At 41.7% G+C, this 27,386-nt stretch overlaps 1 protein-coding gene across 2 annotated transcripts in view; it reads left to right on the top strand.

Annotated features, from left to right (window-relative positions):
- HMCN2 (hemicentin 2) overlaps positions 1-27,386 on the top strand; it is a 176,856-nt gene that overhangs the window by 64,861 nt on the left and 84,609 nt on the right. For both annotated transcript variants that reach the window (XM_074210922.1, XM_074210921.1), the window contains exons 23-34: positions 11,599-11,726; positions 13,036-13,299; positions 14,105-14,191; positions 16,986-17,180; positions 20,167-20,297; positions 20,472-20,619; positions 20,871-20,997; positions 22,190-22,344; positions 22,772-23,050; positions 23,945-24,226; positions 25,749-25,857; positions 26,479-26,648. In XM_074210922.1, the coding sequence (XP_074067023.1) occupies positions 11,599-11,726; positions 13,036-13,299; positions 14,105-14,191; positions 16,986-17,180; positions 20,167-20,297; positions 20,472-20,619; positions 20,871-20,997; positions 22,190-22,344; positions 22,772-23,050; positions 23,945-24,226; positions 25,749-25,857; positions 26,479-26,648 (2,075 nt within the window). The remainder of the gene's footprint in view (positions 1-11,598; positions 11,727-13,035; positions 13,300-14,104; positions 14,192-16,985; positions 17,181-20,166; positions 20,298-20,471; positions 20,620-20,870; positions 20,998-22,189; positions 22,345-22,771; positions 23,051-23,944; positions 24,227-25,748; positions 25,858-26,478; positions 26,649-27,386) is intronic.

Raw genomic sequence — 27,386 nt, 5'->3', positions numbered from 1 at the left:
AATATAGAGAGACATAATGTTACAATCAAAAGAGCTCTGAATTTGGAAGCAGAGGAGCTGAGTTCAAGTTTTGTCTCTGTATCTTCCCAGTTGTGTGACCATGGACAAGTTACTTAACCCCTAGAAACTTGTTTCCTCATTTCTTTTTTTCTTTTGCAAGGCAATGGGGTTAAGTGACTTGCCTAAAGTCAAACAGCTGGATAATTATTAAGTGTCGGAGATCAGATTTGAACTCAGGTCCTCCTGACTCTGGGGGTCTGTGATCGATTTATCTACTGCACCACCTAGCTGCCCCAACTATTTTCTCATTTCTTAAAGTGAGAGATTAGATAACTCTTGAGTTCTCTCCAACTCTAACTCTTTCCTCCATCACTATAACATATCTGGAGCAGAAAATATTGTGAAGCTGTGAAAGAGAGGATGTAATACAGAGTTCCACCAATTCATTTCAACAAGCACTTATTTAGGGTCTGTTATATGCAAGACATTGATAATGGTATGTTTATATAGTGCTTGGAAGTTTACAAAGTGATAGCTAACAACACTCTGAGGTAGATGGAGCAAATGATATTCCTGTTTATAGATAAGTTCTACATTTTTCATTAAAGTTCTCTTAAATGACTTGCTAAGAGTCATGCAGGGGCAGCTAGGTGGCGCTGTGGATAGAGCACCAGCCCTGGAATCAGGAGGACCTGAGTTCTAATCTGATCTCCGACACTTAATAATTATCCAGCTGTTTGACCTTGGGCAAGTCACTTAACCTCATTGCCTTGCAAAAACCTAAAAAAAAGACAAAGAGTCATCCAGCTAGTTTTTAAGTGAGGGGGTGGAGGGGAGAGAAAATAGAGGTTTAAATGACTTATTCAGACATAGTGTCTGAGATCAAAGGTTTTTTAATTTTTTAAAATTTATTTATTTATTTTGAATTTTAAAATTTTCCCCCTAATCTCACTTCCCTCCCCACACACCCCACAGAAGGTAGTCTGTTAGTCTTTACATTGTTTCCATGCTATACATTAATCTAAGTTGAATGTGATGAGAGAGAACTTATATCCTTAAGGAAAAAAATAAATTATAAGAGATAGCAAAATTACATAATAAGTTAATTTTTTAAATTAAAAGCAATAGTCTTTGGTCTTTGTTCAAACTCCAGAATTCTTTCTGTGTGTACAGATGTTATTCTCCATCTCAGATACCCCAAAATTGTCCCTGATTGTTGCACTGATGGAATGAGCAAGTTCATTAAGATTGATCATCACCCCCATGTTGCTGTTAGGGTGTACAGTGTTCTTCTGGTTCTGCTCATCTCACTCAGCATCAGTTTATGCAAATCCTTCCAGGCTTCCCTAAATTCCCATCCCTCCTGGTTTCTAATAGAACAATAGTATTCCATCACATACATATACCACAGTTTATTAATGCATTCCCCAATATAGACATCCACTCGATTTCCAATTTTTTGCCATCACAAACAAAAGGGCTGCTATGAATATTTTTGTACAAGTGATGTTTTTACCCCTTTTCATAATTTCTTAAGGGTATAGACCAGTAGTGGTATTGCTGGATCAAAGGGCATGCACATTTTTGTTGCCCTTTGGACACAATTCCAAATTGCTTTCCAGAAAGTTTGGATGAGTTCACAGCTCTACCAACAATATATTAGTGTCCCAGATTTCCCACATCTCTTCCAACACTGATCATTGTCCAGTCTGAGAGGTGTGAGGTGGTACTTCAGAGATGCTTTAATTTGCATTTATCTAATAGTAATGAATTAGAGCAATTTTTCATATGACTATGGCTCGCTTTGATTTCCTCATCTATAAATTGCTTTTGCAAATCCTTTGACCATTTATCAATTAGGGAATGGCTTTTTTAAAAAAAATTTGACTCAGTTCTCTGTACATTTCAGGAATGAGTCCTTTGTCAGAAATACTAGCTGTAAAAATTGTTTCCCGATTTACTACATTTCTTTTGATCTTGGTTACAGTGGTTTTGTCTGTGCAAAAGCTTTTTAATTTAATGCAATTGAAATTATTTAGTTTGGGGGCAGCTAGGCGGCGCAGTGGATAGAGCACCGGCCCTGGAGTCAGGAGTACCTGAGTTCAAATGTGGCCTCAGACACTTAATAATTACTTAGTTGTGTGACCTTGATCAAGCCTCTTTACCCTATTGCCTTGCAAAAACTAAAAAAAAAATATCTAGTTGTTTGGTTTTTTTTAAGGTTTTTGCAAGGCAAATGGGGTTAAGTGGCTTGCCCAAGGCCACACAGCTAGGTAATTATTAAGTGTCTGAGGTCGGATTTGAACTCAGGTATTCCTGACTCCAGGGCCGGTGGTCTATCCACTGCACCGCCTAGCTGCCCCATCTAGTTTGTTTTTAATGATGTTCTCCATCTCTTCCTTGGTCATGAATGTCTTCCCTTTCCATAGATCTGATAGGCAAACTATTCCTTGATCTCCTAGTTTGTTTATAATTTTTTTTATGTCTAAATCCTGTGTCCATTTTGATCAAGATCAAATTTGAACTTGGGTCCTCATGATTCCAGGGCCAGTGCTCTCTCCACTGTGTCACCTAACTGCCTCATGAACTGGGAATTTTTAAGAACAAGATTCAAAGTCAGAACTTTTAATTTCAAGTTTAGTACTCTTTCCACTATATTACACTGCTTTTTTGATGGGGATGGGGCCAGCCTGGGTTGGGGTAGGGTTCATCATGATGTCCTATATCTCTCTGGATATTGTACCTCTAGCATCAGTATCATATGCATGTTCCTCAAGTGGTCTTGTGTAGCAGGGGCATCCCAAAGACACTGTGGTGTGCGGCAATACATGGGGGACTCAGGGCAGTTGTGGCCCTGGGTGTATCTGTGCTTATCCTCCATGAGATTATATGCTTGGCTGAGGCTGGCTCTGATGAATGTCATAAACAGGAAATTCCCTTCGAACCTTTCAGTTTTCTCATCTGCTCACTGCATGTTGCCATCTGGCCCATTATTCTGGAGATGTAGGATGGTCGTCCTAATTACATGGCAGCTTTGAAATAAGAAATGCTTCTACAGCAGCAGGCTGTTAGGAGATGTTCTGTGTTTGCAGTTGCAAGCCTCTCTTCTGTTCCCCAGATTCATTCCATGATTTCAAATGCAGGGCCTGGTTCCCTTAGATGGACAGTCCTATCAAGTGACTGATGGACCCATGTATGGCCACAGAATATAAAATTTCAGAATATCAGCTAATCAATAAACATGCTATTAAATGTCTGCCTACTATGTCCTAGGCATTGTATTAATACAAAAAGGGACAAAAGACAGTCCCTGACTTCGAGAAATTCACAATCTAATGGGGAAGACAAATTTTATTAGAGCCAAGAAGTTACCCTAGGACATAGAGTTTTAGAATATAAAAAAGTAGAAGTTACCTTCCAACATAGAGTAGAAAAATGAATAGAATGTTTGAAATGGAAATAATATAGAACATAGAATATTAGAACTTAGACAGAACTATAAGTGACCTGGAACGCAGAATACAAAAAACAACATGTTAGTTCTAGAAGCAATTTAGAACATAGAATACTACAATCTTAGAGCTAACCTTTACTCTGGAGCACCAGTTTAGAACACAAAATATTAAAATTGAAAGGATCTTTAGTGCTAAACTTGTTCCTCTCTCTAATATCTAGGGATAGATAGGGAACCTGAAATATAGAGAGAAGAAATGATTTGCCCACAGTCACAAAACTTGTTAGTGACTGGCTGGGACTAGAATCAGAGTCTTACAGTTTCTAGATATTTAAGCTAGATTACCACCAGTGTTATTTCTATTTATGTATTTGGACAATCTCTTGCCATGATCTTACTTTGAGCTTTTATGGTCTAGCCCTGGCCTTCAAGGTCTTTTCATTTCTAGTTTTCCCGAAGTTATTGGGATGAATGGTGTGGATCAGGAGCTAACTTGGGTCTCAAGTGCTGACTAGGGTCCAGGGGTTAGCCAGCAGGATAAAGGTCATTTCTGGGAAAAAGTAGAAAGTTACCAATTCTGTTGGTTAGAGGGAGAGGAGAACTTCTTTTTCTTCCTGTTCCTCTGCCTTCCAGCTCTGATGGAGAACATGCATAATTCCAACCTTTCTTCAAGTCCCTGAAGGAAAAACCAATGTATAGAGGAGCTGGCAATCTCTGTCACATCCCTATTTTCAGTTTGCTACACTATAGACTTTGAGGAATTTCTCCTTGGGTGGAATCTGGGATTCTCTCTTGTTTGAGCTGAGTTGTCATTTTCCCAATTAAAAAGTTCATTCATTCTGTATTATATGATGTATATTTTCATATGTATACTTTCTCTGATTGCAGTTTGTTATATATTTGGAAAAAATAGATTTAATTTGATACTTGCTATATGTACATTGTAGAACTGGTATTTGGTGGAAAATTGAATATATATATGTATATACATACACAAATACATACATATATATACATATGCACATATATACATACATATATATAAAAAAGCTTAGGACCATTCTTTCCTATTAAAGAATAGTATTTAGTAGTATAGCTTAAACCTAAAAATCAATATTTAAGGGAACAGATAGCTATAAATCTGGCCTGTTACTTCCCCTCTGAGGAGAACAGAGTGGTCAACTTCTCATTTCAATCTTCTGCTTCCTCTTCTGGCAGGAATCAAAAACTTTCTTGGAAAAGAATAGGAAGAAGAAATGCTGCAAATACTTATTCTTGTCTCCCTGCAAATCACATCTAGATAGACTCACATGAATCCATATAACTTTGATAGACCCAAATAGCAAAAACACCTACCCAACACCCCATACATATAAAGTGTTGGATATTATTCCTACCTCACATAGTTGTTATTTGGTCATTTCAGAAGTGTCCAACTTTTCATGACCCCATTTAGGGTTATCTTGGCATAAATACTGGATTATTTTCCCATTTCCTTCACATTTTACAGATGAAGAAGCTGAGGCAAGCAGGGTTAAGTGACTTTTCAAAGTCACATAGCTAATAGTATATGACTATAGATTTGAACTCAGGTCTTCCTGACTCCAGACCAAGAGCTCTATTCTTTGCACCTACCTGTCCAGTAGAACATATGGACTGGTATCATCTTTTCTTGGGCTTATAGCTTTAGGTTAGAGTAGAAGGCTGAATTTTTTATTTAAAATACTTTTAATGGCATGATTTATTTTCTAAAAGTGTTTCCCCTTAGTTCTCTCATTCTTTCTTTTTCTGATTACCCTTTAAGAGGAGTCCATGATCATATATTTAGAACTGGAAGGAATATTTAAACAAATCTTCTAATTTTTAATAAAATTCTGAACATAAATACGAAGAAGGACCTTTTCACAGCAGAACAAAAAAGGATTTTTTTTTGGAAACCATGAATCTCCAATTCACACCACATTTTTTTCCCTCCAAAAAGTATATAGTAAATTTTGTATGTTTCTTTTAAAGCTGTTCTGCTTGCCCTATATTTCCTTGTACACTTCCTTCCATTCTCTTCTTCATATTTTAAAAAATATTACTATAGCCTCCCTCAAAATCCTTGCAACAAATAAGCAAAATCAGATAAAATGAATCTGCACAGTTACTATGTTCTCCCTGCATTGTGTCCCAAACCATATCATTCTTTTTTTAAAGATTTTATTTATTTTGAGTTTTACAATTTTTCCACAATCTCACTTCCCTCCCCCCCACCACAGAAAGTAATTTGTCAGTCTTTATATTGTCTCCATGTTGTACATTGATCCGAATTGAGTGTGATGAGAGAGAAATCACATCCCCCCAAAAGAAACATAATTTTCCTAAATTAAAGGGAATAGTCCTTGAACTTTGTTCAAACTCCACAGTTCTTTATCTGGACATAGACGGTATTCTCTATTGCAGACAGCCCCAAACTGTCCTGATTGTTGCACTGATGAAATAAGCGTGTCCATCAAGGTTGATCATCACCCCCATGTTGCTGTCAGGGTATATAGCGTTCCTCTGGTTCTGCTCATCTCACTCAGCATCAGTTCATACAAATCCCTCCAGGCTTCCCTGAATTCCCATCCCTCCTGGTTTCTAATTGAACAATTGTGTTCCATGACATACATATACCACAGTTTGTTAAGCCATTCCCCAATTGAAGGACATTTACTCAATTTCTAATTCTTTGCCACCACAAATAGGGCTGCTATGAATATTTTTGTACAAGTGATGTTTTTACCTTTTTTCATCATCTGAATCTTCAGGGCATACTTATGTTGCCCTTTGGGTGTACAAACCATATCATTCTAAAGATGAAGAAATTGACATCCCTTTGGGAAACTGATACCTGCAGAGGTTGTGATTTGCCCAAGAAAACACAGAGAATAACTTAAAAGCACCAGATTTTGAAATCAGGTTCTTTGATTTTAAATCCAGGGCTCTTTTCACTTTATTCAAATCAAGAAATCTTGAAGTCTTAGGAGGGCCTTACAAGTCAAGCTTAATCTAGACCTTCACCTAGTAGAGGAATCCCTTTAATAGAACCCTTAGAAAATAGCCCCAAGGCTCTACTTGAAAACTCCCAACAGGGTTGTTCCCCAAAGCTCTCTACCAGACCCTCTTTGTATTTCCTTCTATGCTGGTGATCCCTTCACCTCCCAAGATTTCATACCATTTCTTCTTCTGCTCATTTTACAGATAAGGAAATTGAGGAAAACAGCATTAAGTAACTTGTCCAGGGTTAAATATATTCTCTCTCTCTCTCTCTCTCTCTCTCTCTCTCTCTCTCATCTAATCTAAATATCCATTTCTTTTTATCCCCATAATCAACCAAAAGCCTAGTAGGACAAAGTCTTCATTACCTTTTATTTGGATATGACAATAATTTGTTTGAGTGGTCTTCCTATCTCAAATCTCTTCCCATCCAAACTATCTTCTACTCAGCTGACACTGTGATATTCCTAAAGCATGGTCTAACCATGTTACTACCCTACTCAGTGACCTCCAATTACTCTCTATTATCTTCAGGATCAATAACAAGCTCTCTTTTTGGCATTTAAAGCCCTTTACAACCTGGGACTTTCCTAACTTTCCTGTCTTCTTAAACTTTACTCCATTCCATGCACTCTCCAATGTAACTACACTGGCTGTCTTAATTTCCTCACATACCAGCTTTTTTTACCTCTGCTTCCTAGATTCCTGGGATTCCTTTCAGACTCATTTCAAATTTTACCCTGCAGGAGGTCTTTCCTGGTCCTCTCCCCTACTCCTTCATGCCTTCTTTGTAAGATTATCTTCCCTCTATAATATGTGTATTGGGATACCTAAGTGACCAAGGGGACAGAGTGCCAGGCCTGGATTCAGGAAGACTCATCTTCCTGAGTTCAAATCTGCCCTTAGATTCCTACCAGCTGTGTGACCCTGGGCAAGTCACTTAACCCTGTCTGTCTCAGTTTCTGCATCTGTAAAATAAGCTGAAGAAGGAAATGGCAAACCATTCCAGTATCTTTGCCAAGGACATCCCAAATGGATACATGAAGAGTTAATAAAGAACATTATTTGATTTTGTATTTACATAGTTATTTGCATGTTTTCTTCTCCATTTATTATGTTTGTTGAGGGCAGGAGTTGTGTTTTGTATTTCCCTGTATCCCCAGTACTTAGTATAATTGCTTGTTGACTGACTGAGCTCTCTGTTTCCCAAAACAACCTCTTCCATTGCTCCCCAAATTTATCAGACTATTAAGAAGCTCTTTCTTATAATGCATTGAAATATTTTAATCATCTTCCCAGTATTCCTCCAGATAAGGAAGGCCCAGAGAGGTTTTATGATTTACCTAGGATCACCCAGCTAGAACAACAGCAGAGCTGGCATTAAGACTCAGGTCTCTTGACTTCTAGACCATTGTTCTTTCCCCTGTATATCACTCCCTTCACATAGAGGGCAGACCCAGATGAGCCAAGTATACAGAACCTGAATGTCCTTCATTTCCTTTCACCTCAATCAGAGGCAGTTCCCCCCCTCCCCTTCCCAGATCTCCACTCAGGGAAGGCCAGCAGATGTGATCTGGGATTATTTCATGTCTGTCTATGGAAACCCCCAAGGGGAGCCAGAAGCTCTTCTGGTGCATTGTTAGTCCTGGCTGGGAGGGACTGAAGCTGTCAATTCTTTGAAGCCTGGGCCGAAGGGGCACTTCCCTGGACAGAGACTTGGAATCAATTTCAAGAAGAGCATGCTTTCCCACCCCAACATTAAGGGAAGCTTCCAGAAAGGCCAAAGAAGGGACCTCAATTCATCAAGTATTTATTAAAGTACTTCCTGTGTTCAAAGCACTGGGCTAAGTGTTGGAGTTACAATTAATTAAAAAAAAAAGAAAGAAAGCCCCAACCCTCAAGGAGCTTACTTTCTACTGAGGGATACAAAAATGTAAACAAATAAATTAATACAAATTGATGTGAGAAAGCAAAGAATGCTAACCACCAGGGAGAGGCTTTCTAAGCCAAGGCTTGAAGGAAACTAAGGTTTCTGAAAGGTGGAGATAAGGAAAGATGAACATTCTAGACATGAGACTCAGGCAAAGGTATAGAGATGGGAATTTAAACTCCTGTTGTTACCAGGGTGACTCCTTTGCCTCCTCTCCATTAGACTATAAACTTCCTTGTGAATAAGAATTTTGGTTGATTAATAAATGCTAATTGACTGATTGTACAGTTCAGATTATTAAGAGCTCTGGAGGGTAGGAACTCTCTTCTTTTGCATCCCAGTGCTTAGCACAGTGTCTGGTAACAGTAGGAGTTTAATAAATGTCTATTGAATGAATGAAAATGAAAAGTTTCTACCCTTGAGGAGCTTACACTTTACGGGGGTAGGGGTAGGAGATGGGGACAAATACATATTAAATAAATTAGACCACATTGGGAGTGTTATTATTTAGAAGTTCAGGCCATCAAAGTTGAAGAAAGACATGGATGAGCTGGAGAACATTCAGGAATGGACAACTAGAATGGTGAAGAATCTTGAATTGAGATCATTGAACCTAGTCTGAAGGGGCCTTGGGGAACATGAAAGCTACCTTCAAGCACTCAGGGATATCATATGGAAGAAGGATTACACTTGTTCTGTTTTTTTGTTTGTTTGGTTTTTTTTTGCAAGGCAAATGGGGTTAAGTGGCTTGCCCAAGGCCACATAGCTAGGTAATTATTAAGTGTCTGAGACTGTATTTGAACCTAGGTACTCCTGACTCCAGGGCCGGTGCTTTATCCACTACGCCACCTAGCTGCCCCACACTTGTTCTGTTTTACAGGATTAGGAACAATCAAAGGGTAGATGTTGTAAAGGGACAAATTTGGGCTCAATGTCAGGAAAAAATTTCTAGCAATTAAAACTACAGAAATCAAATGGGTTACTTCTAGAGGTGGTGGTTTACTTGTTTAGAGGTCTTTAGACAGAAGTTGGAGTTTTGTTGGGGTTTTTTGCTCTATATTTTATAATGAGGATTCCTTGAAGAGATAGATTAGATCACATGACTAATGTGGAAATATGTTTAATAAAGTTATAGTGTATATCAGATTACTTGCTGTTGAGGGGAAAAGGGAGAGAAGGAAAGGAGGGAAAAAATGTGGAACTCAAAATCTTACCATAAAATGAATGCTGAAAACTATTTTTACATGTATTTGGAAAAAAATAAATTTATTAAAAATAAATAAATAAAAATATATAGGTCAGATGTCAATTAAAGTCCCTTCCAACTTTCAAGTTTTATGACCCTCTGTTTCTCTAAATAGGAATGGTGTAGGGAATGCTAGCAAGGGGAATCAGAAAAGGTCTTTTGTGGGAGATGGTGCTTAAGTTGAGCCTTTGAGTGAACCAGGAGTTCCAAGAGGCAGGCAAGAGGAGGGAGAACAGGAAAGGATTGGGAGATGGAGGAATCAAAGGCATGGAGCTGAGAGATGGAATGTGGATAGGGACCAGAGAGTGGGCCAGTTTGGCTGGAGCTTGAAGTGTGTGCGGGGGAGTAAAGTAGAATAAGCCTGGAAAGGTAGACTGAAGCCAGACTGTAAAGGCTTTAAAAGCCAAATTGAGGACTTTGTATTTTATCTTAGAGGAACTAGAAAGTCATGGGAGTGTCTTCGGCAGGGAAGTGAAATGATCATTGTGTGTTGGAACCAGGACTTTGGCAGCAATGTAGGGGATGGAATGGAGAGGGGAGAGGCTGGATGTAGGGAGACCAATCAGGATGTTATTACAGTAATCTCCAAGAGGTGGTGAGGGTCTGAATTGGGGTGATAGCCATGCATGCGAAGAGCAGGGAAAAGAATTCATGAGATATCGTATAAATTGAATGCCTAGAACTTGACTAAATTACTGAATACATGGGATGAGGAACAGGGGAAAGTTGGCAATCATTTCAAGATTGGGACCCTGCGTAACTGGGAATGCTGGGACAGAAATAGGAATGTTAATAGGGAGTTAGGAGATTTACCCTGTGTTAACTAGAAGATGTTAAATCAATAGATATTTAAAAAGTAAATACTCTGGCTTAAGGAATGCCATTGAGGCAATGTCTATTGGGCCATTTATGTTGTGAGAGGAGGATCATCATCAGTCACCGACCTGTCAGCAAGCACTAATTAAATGCCTGGGGATAAAAAGGACATACACTTAGACCTTGCCCTCAAGGAGATTACATTCTATTGGGGAAGTCAATATGAACTGATGATAAAGGAGGCCACTTGAATGCTTTCTTGGTTCCCACAAGGTGTGAGAGGGTGTTGTGTACATCCTTCATAGAGGGGGTTAATGGGAAGAAATGAGCAAGAGTGACAGGAAAAGAAATCATCAGTAGACAGATTTGCATTAATTTAGAGGATACCTGCACCAATGAGATCACAATTCCTTTGAAACAGTGAAGTATTGATATATGTTGTGCCAAATCTCTGTTGGGAGCTATAAGGAAGTTAAAAAAAAACCCAGAAAATATAAGGGGGTTAAAAAAAAAAAACAAGAAACTGAAAAGTATAAAGCATACTCCGCTTGCAAGGAGCAGGGATAGAAGACACACGTAAAAACTAAACACTGCAATTCTAATATTGTAAAGTTAAGAGAAGACACTCAGTGTAGTAAATAGTATCCTAGGCAGCAGTCAGGGTTCAAATTCTGTTTCCAATACTTAATAGATAAGTGACCAAGGGTGACTCATTCAAACTTTCCCAGCCTCAATTTTTTTCATTTGTAAATTTAGAGAGGACAGAATGGCCTCTAAGATTCCTTCTATCTCTAAATGAAGATCATAGCTCTTGAATTAGAAAGGACCTTAGAAGTCATTTAGTTCAGCCCCCTCATTTTAAAGAAACTGAGACCCAAGGAAGGCTAAATGACTTACTCAAAGTCATACAGGCATTTGGCATCAGAAGTGGAATTTGAACACAGAGCTTCTGCTCTTACCATTGTGTCAAATGGTTATGATGAATCTGTTTTACTTTTCTTCTCATTCTTTTCTTTCTTCCTTCCTTTCTCTTTTTTCTTTCTTTCTCATTCAGTCTATCTTTCTTTTACTAGTGATCGGGATCTTATTAGAATGATCTTTTATTCCCTTTCTCTACTCTCTCCTGAGCAGGCACAGCCTTCTCCCTTCAGGCTCTCTGAAACTGGCAGAGACAAGTGTGGAGGACAGTGGCTTGTACAACTGCACAGCCTCCAACCCAGCAGGCATTGACTCCAAAAGCTATATCCTTCGGGTACAAGGTAGGGCCCTTTATCTGGAAGTGGGAGGAGGTGGTGTGAGAGACTGAGCCCAGGGGAGGTATGGGAAGGTGATTCAGGAATCTTGATTGAGGCCCTCAGGTGTCCCTTTCAGATTACATGGTCCTGACTTTGGGCATTTCTCTCTCAACATTATTTCTCTTCATTTCCATTTTTTCTCTCTCCCTCCCCCCCTTCTCTTCACATCTTTCTTTCTATCTACTTTTCTAGGGGTATGTCCCTAGAACCATGTGTGTGTGTGTGTGTGTGTGTGTGTGCATGTTCATTTCTCTCCCGAGGAGGGATCATGCCTATGTCTACATGTGACCCTAGCCTGTATGTGAATTTTTGCTCATTTGCCTATGGCTTCCTGAATGTGTATTGGTGCACATGTGTGGCCATGGGAGCACATGCTGTTGAGGAACACCCTCTTCCCAGCATCTTAGGCCGTGGAGGCTGAGGGGAGCTGACAGCTGCCTGGTGTTGGGATTACAAACACCAATTATCACATTGTCTCTCCACCGTTTGGCCCCAGAGTTGGTGGCTACTCCCCTAATTGCCTAGCTTGGGCCTAATGCCTGAAGCCCTTCAGAGCCAGGGACGGCTTGTTCCCATCTCCTTGGTCCCCTCTGACAGAATGTAGATTTCCCATGGCTCTCAGGCAGCCAGGGAGCTCTCCTCCCAGCCTGGAGAAAGACTGGACTGGGACCATCCTGGGAAGTTGGAGTGGTAGTAGTTATGCTGGTCGGGGGGATGCTGTGCTATAGGATTCTCCTACTCTGTTCCTTTCTCACCTGGGACAGATCTAGGGATTGTGGTAAGTGATCTAGGGATTAAGAAGGCTTTCTCATCTCTTGGGGCTCTCTTCTATAGAAGATCAAGCCTTGGATGAGGAACAAGATCAATACTTACTGTTATACCAGCTCTTCCACATATTGTTGCATAACTTTGAGAAAGTCCTTTCTCTGGGTATTAATGCTGTCCTCTGAAAAATGAGAGGACTGAACTAGCTGAGTAATAAGGTCTCATTTGGCTTTGATTTCTGGGATGCTAGGGGTTCAGGCTTACATTCTCACTCTATGTAAATCACTTCCTGTAGTGCTCCCAGAGCTAGTGTGGGGGGCTCTGTCTATATTTCATTGCCTGAGGCTAAGCCAGGAAGAGTAACTGCCTAACTATGTGAACCATGGGCTATGGATGTTTGTGAGTGTGTGTGTGTGTGTGTGTGTGTGTGTGTGTGTGTGTGTGTGTTTAAACTAGGGAGACCTCTGCTCATATTCTCAATCTTGATACCCAGCTGCTTTCCTTTCAGTTCCCCCTCAGATCCAGCCAGGTCCCCCACTGCTGAAGGTGCTAGCAGGTGAGATTGTGGACTTGACCTGCGTAGCCACAGGAGACCCAGAGCCTCAGCTACGCTGGTCCAAAGATGGAGTCACCTTGCCAGAGAAGGACCCAAATGACCCTATTGGTTCAATCCACTTCGAGTCGGTGCAGGTCTCTGATGCTGGACTCTACCACTGTGTGGCCTCAAATGGGGCTGGAGAGGATGTTTGGGAGACAAAGTTGGAGGTGCTGGGTGAGTCCTCTGAGCACAGTAGCATGTATGCAACTGAAGATTTATGTAAACTCCAAAATTCAATCCTTTTCCCTCCTAGTTGGACTTTCCTCTCAAAGTGGGAGGTAGTAAGAAAGAGTAGCTGCCTCAGAGAAAGAGTAGTTGTCCCAGAGTCAGAGAATATAGATTTAGATCCTACTCCTGATGCTTCAGATTTTCCTTTATGATCTTGAACAAGTGAAAAAGCAAAGGGTTTGGATTACACTTTTGAGGCCCCTTTCAATTTTGGCTCTAGGATCCTATAATCTTAAACCTTCTGCGTAGGCAGCATAGTGTCCCAGGATGCTCTGTGCCCATTTCTTTTGTATCTCAAGGTGGATGGCTCATGGTGGACACATATTTCTATGATTTTTAAACAACCAGTGTCCCAGCCAATCAGATTTCTTGCCTAGACCTGGGCCAGAAGCACTGTGGGGATTTGTGGGTGGTGATAGGCATATGTGTACTACTTTCATTCTATTCCTGCTTCTCCTGTCCCAATTACACTGATGAGAGTGATACAGCTCCCTCCCTTCCTTCCACCCAAACCTATTTCTGGGCATAGGCCAGTAGAAACAGGAGGAAGTATTCTACAAGTTGGGGTTTCGAGATCTGTCCCAACACATGCTATGTCTGAGGTCAGATAAGGATGAGTGACTGCAATTCTCTTTGTAGGGCTAGGATGACTCATTATTCCAATCCCATCAGAGAGAGCAGGGCAAGGGGTTTGGAAGTTACAGCGAGGGTTACAGAATAAAACTATGGTTATGTCTCTTTTACATGGCAGAACCACCACGCTTGGAAGTTGAGGGTTCTGAAGCCTTGCTGGAGAGAGTGGCTGGAGAGAATGCCAGCCTTCCCTGCCCAGTGACAGGTGAGACTTTTCTGGAAAAGAGATAGGGATTAAGAATCAAGGACAAAGCCTCCTCAGTCCCTGCCATCTCACTGTATGTGACTTTGGGCAAGTCCCTTCCCTTTCATTGGTTCTTGATTTCCCTAGTATGCAAAATGAGAGGTTTAAACCAGATAGTTCATATCTCTTCCAGGTAATTTTGGGAGGCTATGTTACCACTCTTAGGTGAGCTGAAAAGTTTCAAGACTTTTCTTACCTTATTTTATCATCTTACTAGTTTCTTGAGGAAGGAAAATTCTGGTGAAAGGTGTATGTCAAATGTTGGAGGGGGGCAGGAAAGGAAGGAAAAACTGTTTTTTTCTCTAGCTATTTTTTTTAGGATCTCCCCAGGGTTGTGTTGCTAAATTTTTAATAACCAGTTCTCTGAAAAGCAGAGCACCCTCTTAAAGTTTAATGTGCAGTATTAACATTTCTCCATCACTTTGCAAAGTCTAAAATACAATCAACAAAATAATAAATCAAGCCCTGATTTGTAACATTTGCTGAATTTCTAGGATACAAATGTTCACAGGGAACATTTAGCAATCTTGGAGCTGGCTCTAGCATATCCCTGGTTTTCCCCATCCCTAAGGCAAGTTATTCCTGGGAATTGTGTAAAGAATACTGGTTTTGGAGTCAGAAGATCTGATTTTGATTTCAAGCTCTGCTACTTGTTAAATCTGGGTGACCTTGGGCAAGTCACAGCCTTTCCTTGCCTCAGTTTCTTCATATGTAAATTAAGGAAGTTGAATTGGGTGACCTCAAACATCTCTTCTAGCTTTAGCTCCAGGATCCCATCATCCTATTATTTAAGGTCTGTCCTCACCTGCTTAAAATTCAAATTCCCTGTGGATAAAAAAAAAATCTTTGCTCACAGCTCCACCTCGTGGCCTATAGCACTCCTTCCTCAAGATGCTTTTGGTTTGGGATGTGTGAGGACACTGCAGGGCTGGTCTCCAGGACTCTCACTTTCAAATGGTCAGATGCTCTGGGTTGTCTCTCCTAGTCATCATCCCACACCCTGGGGATCTTTCCTCCTGTCTCCTAATGAAAGCTCCTTTTTTTAAAGCACCAAATGGGTGATAAGTGTCAATTGTAGTGTTAGAAACAAGTGCTGAGATGGGAAGCAGGCCATTTAGCAGACTGCATGTCAAGCCCCTGATCCTGAGTTTGAATCCTGGCCCTGCTACTTACTAGCTGCATATCTTTGGGCAAATGACTCTAGGACTCGGTTTGTCCATCTTAAAATGTAGTCAGTAGGCAGGGTGGTATAGTAGAGAGAGTGGTTGTAGTTGAAGTCAGAGGACAAATGGATTCAAAATCCAACTCTGGGTGGTCTTATATCATTTAACCTCACCGAGTCAATTTCCTTATCTGTAAAATGAGGGAGTTCCAACTCTAAATGATTTCCAACTCTAAATCTTTGATTCTATATTTATATATTTTCTAAAGTATCTTCTAGCTCCAAAAGACACCAAAAGAGGTCACACCTTAATGAAATGGAATCCTGACATTAGTAAAGTGAGGCTAGCCTAGAAGAGAGCCAGGGCAATAATTCAGGAAAAGAGTAGCATAACTAACCCTGACCTTTCCCTCCACAGAGTGGAGTATGTCACTGTCCCTCCCCTCTGGATTTCAGCTTAGTCCCTTCCAGGGACACTGGGGGAAAATGACAGACTGACTACTAAGAATAGACTTCCATTGCTACTGAGATAAATGATAGATTAAAATCTGGGCTACTATTAATACTAATGAGTATTCACAATTCGTGTGATTTATGATTATGATTATGATTAATAATGATCATAAATGAGGATGCAAGTGTGTGTATGTGATTAGGGCCTGGTGAGTGCTGATGTGGCAATTCTGAGGAGTAACCAGAGACACTCAGAAAATAGACTGGATTTGTCTGCCTTTGGATAGAACTGTAGTCAGGAAGGCCTAAGTCCAAATCCAATTTAATTCTCCTCTGTCTGCCTTGATTTCCACAACTGTAAAATGGAGATAATAATTGCATCTACTTCCATGGTTGGTTGTGAAGAGCAAATGAGATAATCCTTGAAAAGCACATAAAAAGTGCCTATTTCTTTCCTTTTTCCATTTACTCCCATATCCCATGGCAAACACCATGATTCATTCATTCATTTGTCCATTTGGTAAGTCTTGAGCACTCATTGTATTTCTGGCCCTGTGCTCCATGAGATGGAAGACATGGAAACATTTAAAACACAATCCCTATCTTCATAGAGTTTTCAGTTTAGTTAGGGACTCAAAGAACATCCTTCTGTAAAGACGGCCACAAGTTACATCCCAGATGAGGATACAGCCAGAAGTGCTATAGGATCCCAGAAGAAGGAGAAGCTTCAGGGAAGGGTTCCCAGAGGACTCGAACTTTGAAGTATGGATGACATCAAGACCAGAAGGCAAAATGGCATTGGCTTTCAACTCAGAAGACCTGGAATCATTCTAGTTCTGCTGTCAATGAACTGGGTGATCCTAGGTAGCTGTTGCTCCCTTTCTGGGCCTCAGTTTTCTCATCTACAAAATGATGAAGACATTGATCTTTTAAAGTTTCCTTCCAATTCTAAATCCTATGATCCTATTCACTAGGAGCAAAAGTTTGATGACATTTCAAATTCAACCAAAAAATGTCTACTGTGTGTAAGGAATTCTGCTAGATAGTAGGATGAATGGTAGAAACATTGAGAAGACTGGTTCAGGCTAAGCAATAGAGTCTGACTACTCCTTTCTCTCCTCTCCCCACTCACCCACCCAGGGACTCCAAAACCCCGAATACTCTGGAGGAAGGGTCCAGGTCCAGAACCCCTGAGCAGTCGTCCAGGCTTAATGGTGGTAAACGAGAACTCTCTGTTCATTGCTTCAGTCTCATCCCATGACAGTGGAGACTATGAGTGTCAGGCCACCAATGAGGTGGGCTCAGTTTCAAGGAAAGTCAAATTGATGGTTTATGGTAAGAGGGGAACCTGTGAAAGGGTGTAGAGGGAGGGTGGGTGGCACAGAAGAAAACTGAGGGGTTTCGTAAGAAGAAGAGAGACGATGATCCCTTTGTCTTGATTGTTGAGGGAGTGGATGGGCTAACAACGTGTGTAAAAGTTTCAAGTCATTTTAGATACATATTAGATACATTTTAAAACTTTTATGGATACTTTTAAAAAATTATTACTGAGGGGTGGCTAGGTGTTACAGTGGTTAGAGCACCGGCCCTAGAGTCAGGAGTACCTGAGCTCAAATTTGGCTTCAGATGTTTAATAATTACCTAGCTGTGTGGCCTTGGGCAAGCCACTTAACCCCACTGCCTTGCAAAAAAAAAAAAAAAAACCTAAAAAAAATGTTACTGGAGCAGCTAGGTGGCATAGTGGATAGAACTTCAACCCTATGAGTTCAAGTCTGGACTCATTGCCTTATCAAAAAACAAAAAAGACACCCCCCCCAAATCATTACCAAGCACGTCCTTTGGAACAAAGAAAAGCAGTTAAATTCAATTGACAAAATGTACTTTTCTGACTATATGCAGCCCTCTGCACAGATAGCTCTCTACCTCATTGCCAAGAGATGATTTCATTATCTACCCCTTCTAGTCCAAAAATGATCTTTACAATTCATCTACCTTCAGCAATTTTTAGTGCAGTTTTTCTTTAAATTATTGTAGGATGGTGTGTATTGCTCTCCTGACTCTACTATCTTGATCCTACATCTGTTCAAGTCAGACAAGTATTTATTAAGTAACTTCCTTGGGCCAGGAACTCTTAATGCTAGAGAAATGAGGAAAAGCAGCAGCAGTGGCTACTCTCAAAGAACTTCAAGTTTAACTGAAGAGATCATCTGCACACAGCTGTTCCCAAACAAGATATTTGTAGGTTAAATTGGAGAAGGGGCCTGAGATAACTTCTTTCAGAAGGTGGGATTTTAATTGAGATTTAAAGGAAGCCTGCAGGTGGAGATGAGGAGGAAGAGCAGTCTAGGGATGGGGTGAGGGACAACCAGAGAGAATGCTGGAAACCAAGAGACCAAGTGTCTTGTTTAGACAACCAGAAGGTCAATGTCACTGGATTGAAGAGTCTTCCATATCATGACTTTCCCCAATCATAATTTCAATATATCATGGGTTGGCATAAGAAATTAAAGGGGGGGGGCAGCCAGGTGGTGCAGTGGATAGAGCACTGGCCCTGGAGTCAAGAGTACCTGAGTTCAAATCTGGCCTCAGACACTTATTAATTGCCTAGCTGTGTGGCCTTGGGCAAGCCACTTAACCCCATTGTCTTGCAAAAAAAAAACCTAAAAAAAAAAAGAAATTAAAGGGGGATTTTGGGGGAGTTTTGTGGAAGCCACAAATGATTCTTGAAGGTCAAAAATGGAGCCTATGGCCAAATACTTAACCCAAATTTTACAAAAAGGTACTGTAAACACCCCATAAAAAAAAAGAAAAAAATTTAGATTTCTTTTTTTAGTATGAAGAAGGGTATAAAAAATTTTATGTGAATTTTCTATATTGCCAGGGTACTATATGCCAAACCCATGATATGTAAATAGAATAACTTATATGGGGGATGAGAGGTGTAAGAATACTAGAAAGGTAGGAGGAGACCAAGCCATAGAGTATTTTTTAAGGCAAAATGAGTAGTTTTCTATTTGATCCTACAGATAATAGGAAGTCACTGGAATTGATTGAATAGGTGAATGACATGCTCAGACTTAATGCTTCAGGATGACCACTTTATTATTTATGTGCCCTTGAGCAAGTCATTTATCCTGTCAGGGCCTCAGTTCCTCACCTGTAAAATTAGGACATGATGACTTCTAAATCCTTCCTTCCAGTTCTAAATCTATGACCCTATGAATCTACAAGGTTGGACAAGTGTTGTAGAAGGTAGACAAAAGACTGAATTCCAGAAGAGTTAGTTCAGGTCAGAGAGGGGCTTAATAAGCATATTGATCACCTCCCTTGCCCTCTCCTCCTTCCTTCCCAGATCTAGATTTTTTTTTAACATTTTTGCAAGGCAATGGGGTTAAGTGACTTGCCCAAGGCCACACAGCTAGGTAATAATTAAGTGTCTGAGGCCGGATTTGAACTCAGGTCCTTCTGACTCCAGGGCTTGAATGCTCTATTCACCACACCACCTAGCTGCCCCTCCAGATATGGGTTCTTAGTGTCCATCAGTTGGGAGAATGGCTAAACAAATTTCAATATATGAATTTAATGGAATACTATTGCATTATGAGAAAGATAAAAGGGAAAACCTGGGAAGATCTAAATGAACTTATATAGAATGAAATGAGAAAAAGTAGGATAGTAAATTATATTCAAATGATGTAAAAAAACTTTCATTTTAAAAAAACTTAAGAACTCTGATCAATGTGATGATAAACCTTGATTTGATAGCACCAATGATGAAGGATGCCACTTCCTGATAGAGAGATGATGGACTTAGGGTCGGAAGGAACCTGATGTTTTTGGACATGTCCAATGTGAAAATTTCTTTGTTTAATTCTGCAGATTTTTTCTTTTAAACTAGGAGGTGGTGGGAAGAAAAGGAAATAAGTGTTCAAATGAAAAAAATAAAAGAAAACAAAACATGAACAAGGAAATAGAGGGTACTAATTCTAGGAAGAGGTCAGTATGAAGAATATCAGACTTGGAGCTAGAGAACCTGGGTAGTGAGACCTTAGGCCTCTCTAAACCTCAGTTTCCATATTTGTAAAAATGAAAATACTAGATTAAATTATTTAGTCTAGATTTAGAGCATGAAGGAAAATCAAAGGCCATCAAGTCCATTCCCTCATGTCAGGATCTCCAGTCAGGATTCGAGCTCTGGACCAGAGAAATTTCTAGTATACTATACTCTTCAGGTCTACTCCCACTCTGGATCCCATGATACCTAAGAATTCCTAGGGGTTACATCATTATAAGATTTAGCCTTGTGCTTCCTCTTTCTCAGTGCCCCCTCACATCCGGGAAGAGGAACAGAAAGTCAATATATCTACCATGGCTGGCAAACCCCTGACTCTGGACTGTGTTGTGAGTGGCTTCCCTACCCCTGCTATCACCTGGTACAAGGATGGCCAACTGGTAAGTATTCCCTGACAGGGGTCACAGGTGTAGAGTGTCTGGGCCTGGTCCAGGGTGATAGAACAAAGATAGTCCAGTCAGAACTAGGGGGCAATGAGATAAGGATTTGTGAAATTATGGGATGGGGTGCAGCCATTCTTTTTGTTCTGAGGTCCTCTTTAATTTCTCTCCCAGGTCTCTGAGAATAGCAAACATCATCTCCTGGATGGTTCTCAGTCCCTCCATTTCCCTCAAATCCAGAAGAGAGACTCAGGCCTCTATACCTGCCAAGCTGTGAACAGAGCCGGAGCGACTCAGAAGGACATTAACCTCCTTGTGCTGAGTGAGTGCTGTCTCTCAGCCTCTTTCACTCCATGCTGGGAGGCTTTGGGGATGCTTAGAGCTCTTCTTTTCTAATCCTCCTCTTCTTTCTAAGCCCAAGTAAGATGGAGGTGGGCTCTCATTATCCTCATGTTGATGGGTAATGCCTAAGAGACTTGCCCCATTCTTTGTTCTTTGGATTTCATACCTATACCCCTGCCTCACTTCAACCTTACTCCCCACTTCACTCCCTCCCTTTTCCTCTCTTCCTAGTCCCACCTTCAGTACATGGAGCAGGGACCCCTCAGGAGGTGTCCACTCTGGCTGGTTTGGAGGTGGAGCTGCAGTGCCATACTTCAGGGGTGCCCCTGCCCCAGGTGGAATGGACCAAGGATGGACAGTAAGTGAATCGGTTTTCCAAGTCAGTATTCTTTACACTATTCCACATTCTAAGATCCCTCTGAGTTCTAAATACTGTGAAACCTACAGTTTCCCTAGGATTCTACAGGAGGCAGACAGTCCCGAGCTTTCCTCTTTGAAGGCCTATTGGTCCTTGGCCCCATGTTCTGTTCTCTTGATGCTCTCTCTAGTGTGGGTCCACATAGGACCATTGGATGGACTCTGATAGGAGCTCCCTGATTGTCAATCTGGAAACCTGGGGTGTGGTGAAGATGGCCAGGGGTGATTCTGAGAAGAAAACAGAGACCACGTTAGATGCATGAGACATTCCATCCATCCTGAGGTTCAAAAAAGGCCCTGCTGCAGCCCCACTTTCTGTTTAAAACATATTGGACAGAAATTTCCCTCACTCTTGGTGAATCATTCAAAAGCCTTTGCATAGTGTATGTCTGAAATAAGACCCTCTGTTAAAAACCTGAGCATGAAGATTAGCTGAGTGGTGAGAGAGGGCTCATATGAAACAATTAAGAAATTGTGCAAGGCAGTGTCTCCTTAAGGGTCAAATGACTGCTAGCAATGGTATATTCTTCAGGAAGGTTTCAGAGAAGAGAAAGATGACTGTGGGCTGGGGTAAGCAAAGAAGGTTTCATAGAACAAGTAGGATAGTAGCTGGTCCGAAAAAAGAATTTGGATTGGGAGAAGGGAAGAGGAAGGGGAGAGCGCCCCAGGGAGTAGAGAACACAGAGTTAGGAAAGTGCAAAGCATATTTGAAATTGGGTTTGGGAGAACACTTGGTGGGGATCCTAGGAAGGCATGCTTGGACCCAGGAGTCTGAACTTAATCTAATAGGTAATGACAGACCTACCCCTCCTCATTGTTGGGGGAGATTTCTTATCCTCTAATTTTCTGGACTTCAAAGCCCAGGGCTTTGAAGTTAATCTCTTCAATGAAAAGAGAAATAAATTTAGAATCATAGGACCTAGGTTGAAATCCCATCTCTTCTACTTACTACCAGTGTATCCAGTGTTGACTTTTGGGGGTTTCTGATTCCTTATCTGTAAAATGAGGGACTTTTGACTAGATGATTTCTAAGATTCTTTTCAGTTTTAAATCTATGATTCTATGATTGTCCATTCTCTTTTCCTATCTTATCCCTGAGCCCTAATGTTGTCTTCCCTTGATTCTTTTCCTAGACCCATACTGCCGGGCGACCCTCATATTCAGCTTTTAGAGGATGGACAAGTTCTCAAGATTCCCAATAGCCATCTCGGGGATGAGGGTCATTATCAGTGTGTGGCCTTCAGCTCGGCTGGCCAGCAGGCCAAGGATTTCCAGCTCAGTATTCATAGTAAGTATCTATCCCCATCATGAATGGTGTAGCACAGAAATCATGCCATTTGGTGTTGGGCACCTGCATCAGGGTCAGGGACCAGCCCTTCAGGCCACATTGGTGAGAGGTCCTGAAAGGTAATCCTTCCCTGGCTTGGAGGCTGGTTGCTTATTAGGTCAGAGCTCAAGTGGAGCAGGGTATTTGTGTGGAGGGAAATAGAGGGTAGAGAAAATGAAGCTTGTCATCATCTTGTTGCATGTTGTCCTGGTCTCTGCTCTGGCATGCTTCTTGTGCTGGCATCTCCCCCATGTCATATCTGCCACGCCACTTTGGCTCCTTGCATTGCTCTCCTCTGTCTGCCATTCTATAAAGAAGAGCCCTAGATGCCCTCCAGGTGCATGTTCACAGCTCTCTATGACCTGGACCTTCCTCTGTCCCCTCCCAGCACCCCCTACCATCTGGGGCTCCAATGAGACAGGCGAGGTGGCTGTCATGGAAGACCATGTGGTCCGCCTTCAGTGTGATGCCCGTGGTGTCCCTACCCCTACCATCATCTGGTTCAAAGATGGGGATCCCCTTCATGCCGGCACCCAGGTGGCTTATGCCAAAGGGGGACGGCACTTGCAGCTGGGGAAGGCCCAGGGCTCAGACTCTGGGCTGTACACCTGCCAAGCCAGCAATGCAGCAGGAATAGCCGAAAAAGCTGTAAGGCTGGATGTCTATGGTGAGCTGACTCCCAGGGAGGGTGGGGAGAGAAAATGGAATAAGGATGGGCAGGGAAAGAGCAGTAAGGACTAGAGGCAGGAGCAAGAGTTTGTTCTGAGGCATGGCCATTAAAGCTATCTCCTAGATAGAGCAGGGATTCTAGTATCTGAAACCTCTTGTGCCCTCATCATCCTGAGTTTGTTATCTAGGGAGCAGCTATGGGTCTGTGGGATGGAGTGGGATTGGACAACAGGGGCTCATGCAGGTGGGACTAGGGGCCCTCTATGAAATCAGGAAGAGAATGATGTCCCATCTCACCCACTGCGAATCCATTTAGAGAACCCATTTTTCTAAGAGGTGGAATAGATTGGAAAATCATTAGACTCAATGAAGATTCTGAGAGACTCCCAGTGGACTGGTCTACAGGGAGTTGATAAGGAAATAATGGGGTATTTGTGGGCATCCCTAACCCTGGATATTGACATCAGGCTGTAAGGCCCCTTTCAGCATGTTCCCAGGGTCCTTTCAGAACAGGACCAGTTGGCTCTGCTTTGATTTTTTTTCAAGCCCTTCTTTAAAAGGAAAATGAATTTGAATCTTGTCTCTTCTTGGTTTTGCCAAGTTCCCTACTGCCAGAGTGAGGAATTTAGGCATCTTTACCTCCTCTCTTTCCCTGTCCTCTCTTCCTTCCCAGATATGTGCTCTTGCTCTGTCCTTAAGACTGGGCATGGTAGAGATATCCTTGTTATTAGTAGATTTGAATACTCCTTTTTCACTAATGATGGAGTGGTCCACAGATAGAAATGTAAGGTCCCTTCCCTAACATTCCAGGACTACAGAAGGGAAAGGGGATGAGGTACCTCTTTCTGGCTCTGAGAACCTCCCTGCAATGAGCCTCCCCATTTTTCTCCAGTTCCACCCACCATTGAGGGTGCTGATGGAGGTCCACTGGTGGTAAAGGCAGTGGCTGGGAGGCCTCTGACCCTGGGTTGTTCAGCAAGTGGCCATCCACCACCCACCCTCATATGGCACCAGGATGGGAACCCTTTGACAGAGAACAATGGGACATGGTTCCAGAAGGAAGGACAAGTGCTGAGGCTGGATAGTGTGACAGAGGCAGCTTCAGGGCACTACAGCTGTTTGGCCAACAGCCCTGCTGGAGAGACAATGCTCCATTACCTGGTGGAGGTGCAGGGTGAGTGGCTTCATTCAGGTGACTGGCGTGGCGGTCCAGGGAACTGAAATCATTGTTAGCAGGGCATCCATCCCCACTGATCTTTCAAGGGTTGCTGGGGGCCTTTGGGGAAAGTACTACCTTGGTGAATGCTCAGTACCACAGGGAACCTAGATTAATTGTCATTGATTAATTAATTGATTTATTGTCATTATCATTGTCATTCCTTTGTTCCAGGAAGCATAATGTAGTAGAAAATGAGGGGTGGCTAGGTGACACAGTGGATAAAGCACCGACCTTGGAGTCAGGAGTAGTACCTGGGTTTGAATCCGGTCTCAGACACTTAATAATTACCTAGCTGTGTGGCCTTGGGCAGCCACTTAACCCCATTTGCCTTGCAAAAACTAAAAAAAAATGTCCTGAACTTGAAGTCAAGAGGCTCAGGTTCAAGTTATGGCTCCAATTAGCTTTATAATCCTGGATAATCACTTGCCCTTTCTGAATCTTGGTTTCCTTATCAATAAAATGGGAACAATTATACTATCTACCTTACAGAATTATGGGGAAATTGTTAAATACGTTGCAAGATTATCGTTTACTCATTCAACAAGAGCTAATTAAATGCCTTTGGTGGGGATATAATAGGGCAGTTGAGAATTAGCTTTATTTCTTACACATACACAATGACCTATATTTCTCAAAACATTTTCCTGACCAGTATTTCATCTGATCAATTGGTAGTTATTTATTAAGTATCTAAAATGTGCCAGACATTATGGAATGAATGAATGAAACCAACCCTATTTGCCAGGATCTTGGTATCTCCATAGCATAGCTATGTGGTGGGTTTGTTTTTGTTTTGTCCAGCCCTATGGCTTGGTTGGCTTGGGGAACTCCTGCTGAGGAAGCCCACTACTAGCAATGCTGATTAGTAACTTCCAGTTGTAGAGGGGCACCTGGAGCACTTTCTCAAGAGTCACAGAGGCAATACATGTTGAGATCTTCTTGATTCCAAGGCCAGCCCTCTATCCACCACCTATGAGAAGGAGGGTGGTATTATCCCTATTTAACTCAGACTCAGACTCGGGTATAGTGTTTGCCTAAGATCACACTCTGGAGCTTGGACCCCTGCTTGGGTCTCCTGACTCCCAGTTCCCTCCTCCCCAGAGAGTGGCTAATGTCACCCCTGTTCTTAAGGATAGTGAGATGAACACCATAGAAAAAGCTACTGCAGTGATGTCAAATGTAAATAGAAATGGGGCCACTGAATAGTAAATAAGGATCCCTGCTGACTTCTCATGGACTTAGAAAACCACATATGAACATTATGTTGTATTTTTAAAAATCCATTTTTGGTAAATATTTCCCAATTCCATTTTAATCTGGTTCTGGTCACATTTGGAGTCTTGTGGACCACTCTGGGATTTGATACCTCTAAACTACAGAAAAATCAATAAGAAGTGACTGGGGGGTAGAGATTGGAAGGAGGGAACACTGCCTGGTCAATTGGTACCATTCACCTGATGGTATGTTCTGTCCCTAGTGCCCCCTCAACTGCTGGTAGGAGAAGGCTCAGGACAAGTGACCACGGTCAAGGGACACACCTTGGAGCTTCCCTGTCAAGCCACAGGCTCTCCGACTCCTATTGTACAGTATGTATGGGAGGGAGGGTGAAGGAAATGTTGCATAGGAAGGGAATTTATACTTCCTGGGTATCAAGGATATATTTTCCCTAGAATTGTCCTCTTGGGCCCAGGAAATACAGAGCTGAGTAGTCTCTATGGAGAGTTAGCCCTATATTCCCCTATACCAGAAGGGTGGGAAGAGTCTATAGAGTACCCTTGGTCAAAGCAAGAAGGGTGGAGGCAGAGAACTGACCAATAACCAGATTGTGCTGGAAGATGAAACTCTGAAAGTTTGAGTCCTGACTACTTAATATTGCTTCCCTAGTGCTCATTTTTATCACTGGAAGGTTACAGAGGATACCAAAATGCTCCTCTGCTGTTCCAATTAGGTGGCACAGTTGTTATAATATTGGCTTTGGAATCAGGAGGACCCAAGTTCAAAACTCACTTCAGATACTTACTAACTGTGTGACTCTGGGCAAGTCCCTTAACCTTTCTCTGCCTCTATTTCCTTTTCTGTAAAATGGAGATATTATAGTGGGGATAAAATAAAACATTTTACATACATCAACTCCCTATATAAATGCTAGTTTTCATTATTTCTTCTTACTTCTCACCCCACTCCCACTCTGAAAAATGGATTCTCAGATGGCTGCGGAATGGCCGACCTGCTGGGGAGTTTGCTGGTGTGGATGTATCCACAGATGGAGTTATGCTACGGATTGACCATGTGGAGCCAGAGCACAGTGGACTCTTTGCCTGCCAGGCTACCAACGAGGCTGGTACTGCTGGGGCCGAGGTGGAGGTGTTGGTGCATGGTGAGTATGGAAGTCTCTGAATCAGAGACCAGAAAGGCCTGGTAGGAAAAAAGATGATGGGGGCTCCATTAGAGACTCATGTATGTGTCTTGATCCAGCCCGACATGGGGGCCAGGGTAGGTGATTGTTTGACAACCCTGTTGGTGCTCTATCTCATTGAGAGCCAGCCCAGAGAATGGAATGGGAGTAGATAGCTTGGAGGGAGATGATTTTGGACTATGTTTCCATAAATTAAGAAGGGGTTTGAAGGGCTTAGTCTGGGATGATTTCAGGAAAGAAAAAATGAATCCCTGGCACTGTTCTAGCACCTCATAACCCTTCTCATTGCTTCACTTCATTTTTTTAATACTCCTATGAATATACCCACTTTGCAAATAAAACTGAGGCACAGAGAAGTGACTTACCCCAGACTACCCAGTTAGCATTCAATCTGAGATGTCTGAAAGGGGATTGGAAGTATAGAATGAACATTAACAGAAAATTTGGGTCAGGATGTAGATATCAAAATCATCAACACAGAAATGTTAACTAAATCAATGGGAGCTGAAGAAATCACCAAGTGAAGTAATACAAAGGGAGAAGAGAATTGGGCCCAGGCCTGAATCATGAGGGACACCTGTAGGGTTAGAGATTCCAATTTGGATGAAGATATAGCAAAAGAGGCAGATAAAAAGTGGTCAGATAGATAGAAGAGCCAGGAGAGAGTGATGTCCTGAAAACCTAAAGAGAAGAGAATAT

The sequence above is a fragment of the Macrotis lagotis genome, chromosome 1, assembly GCF_037893015.1.
Source record: "Macrotis lagotis isolate mMagLag1 chromosome 1, bilby.v1.9.chrom.fasta, whole genome shotgun sequence".
Taxonomy (NCBI): domain Eukaryota; kingdom Metazoa; phylum Chordata; class Mammalia; order Peramelemorphia; family Peramelidae; genus Macrotis; species Macrotis lagotis.
This window is presented reverse-complemented; position numbering and strand designations above follow the sequence as displayed.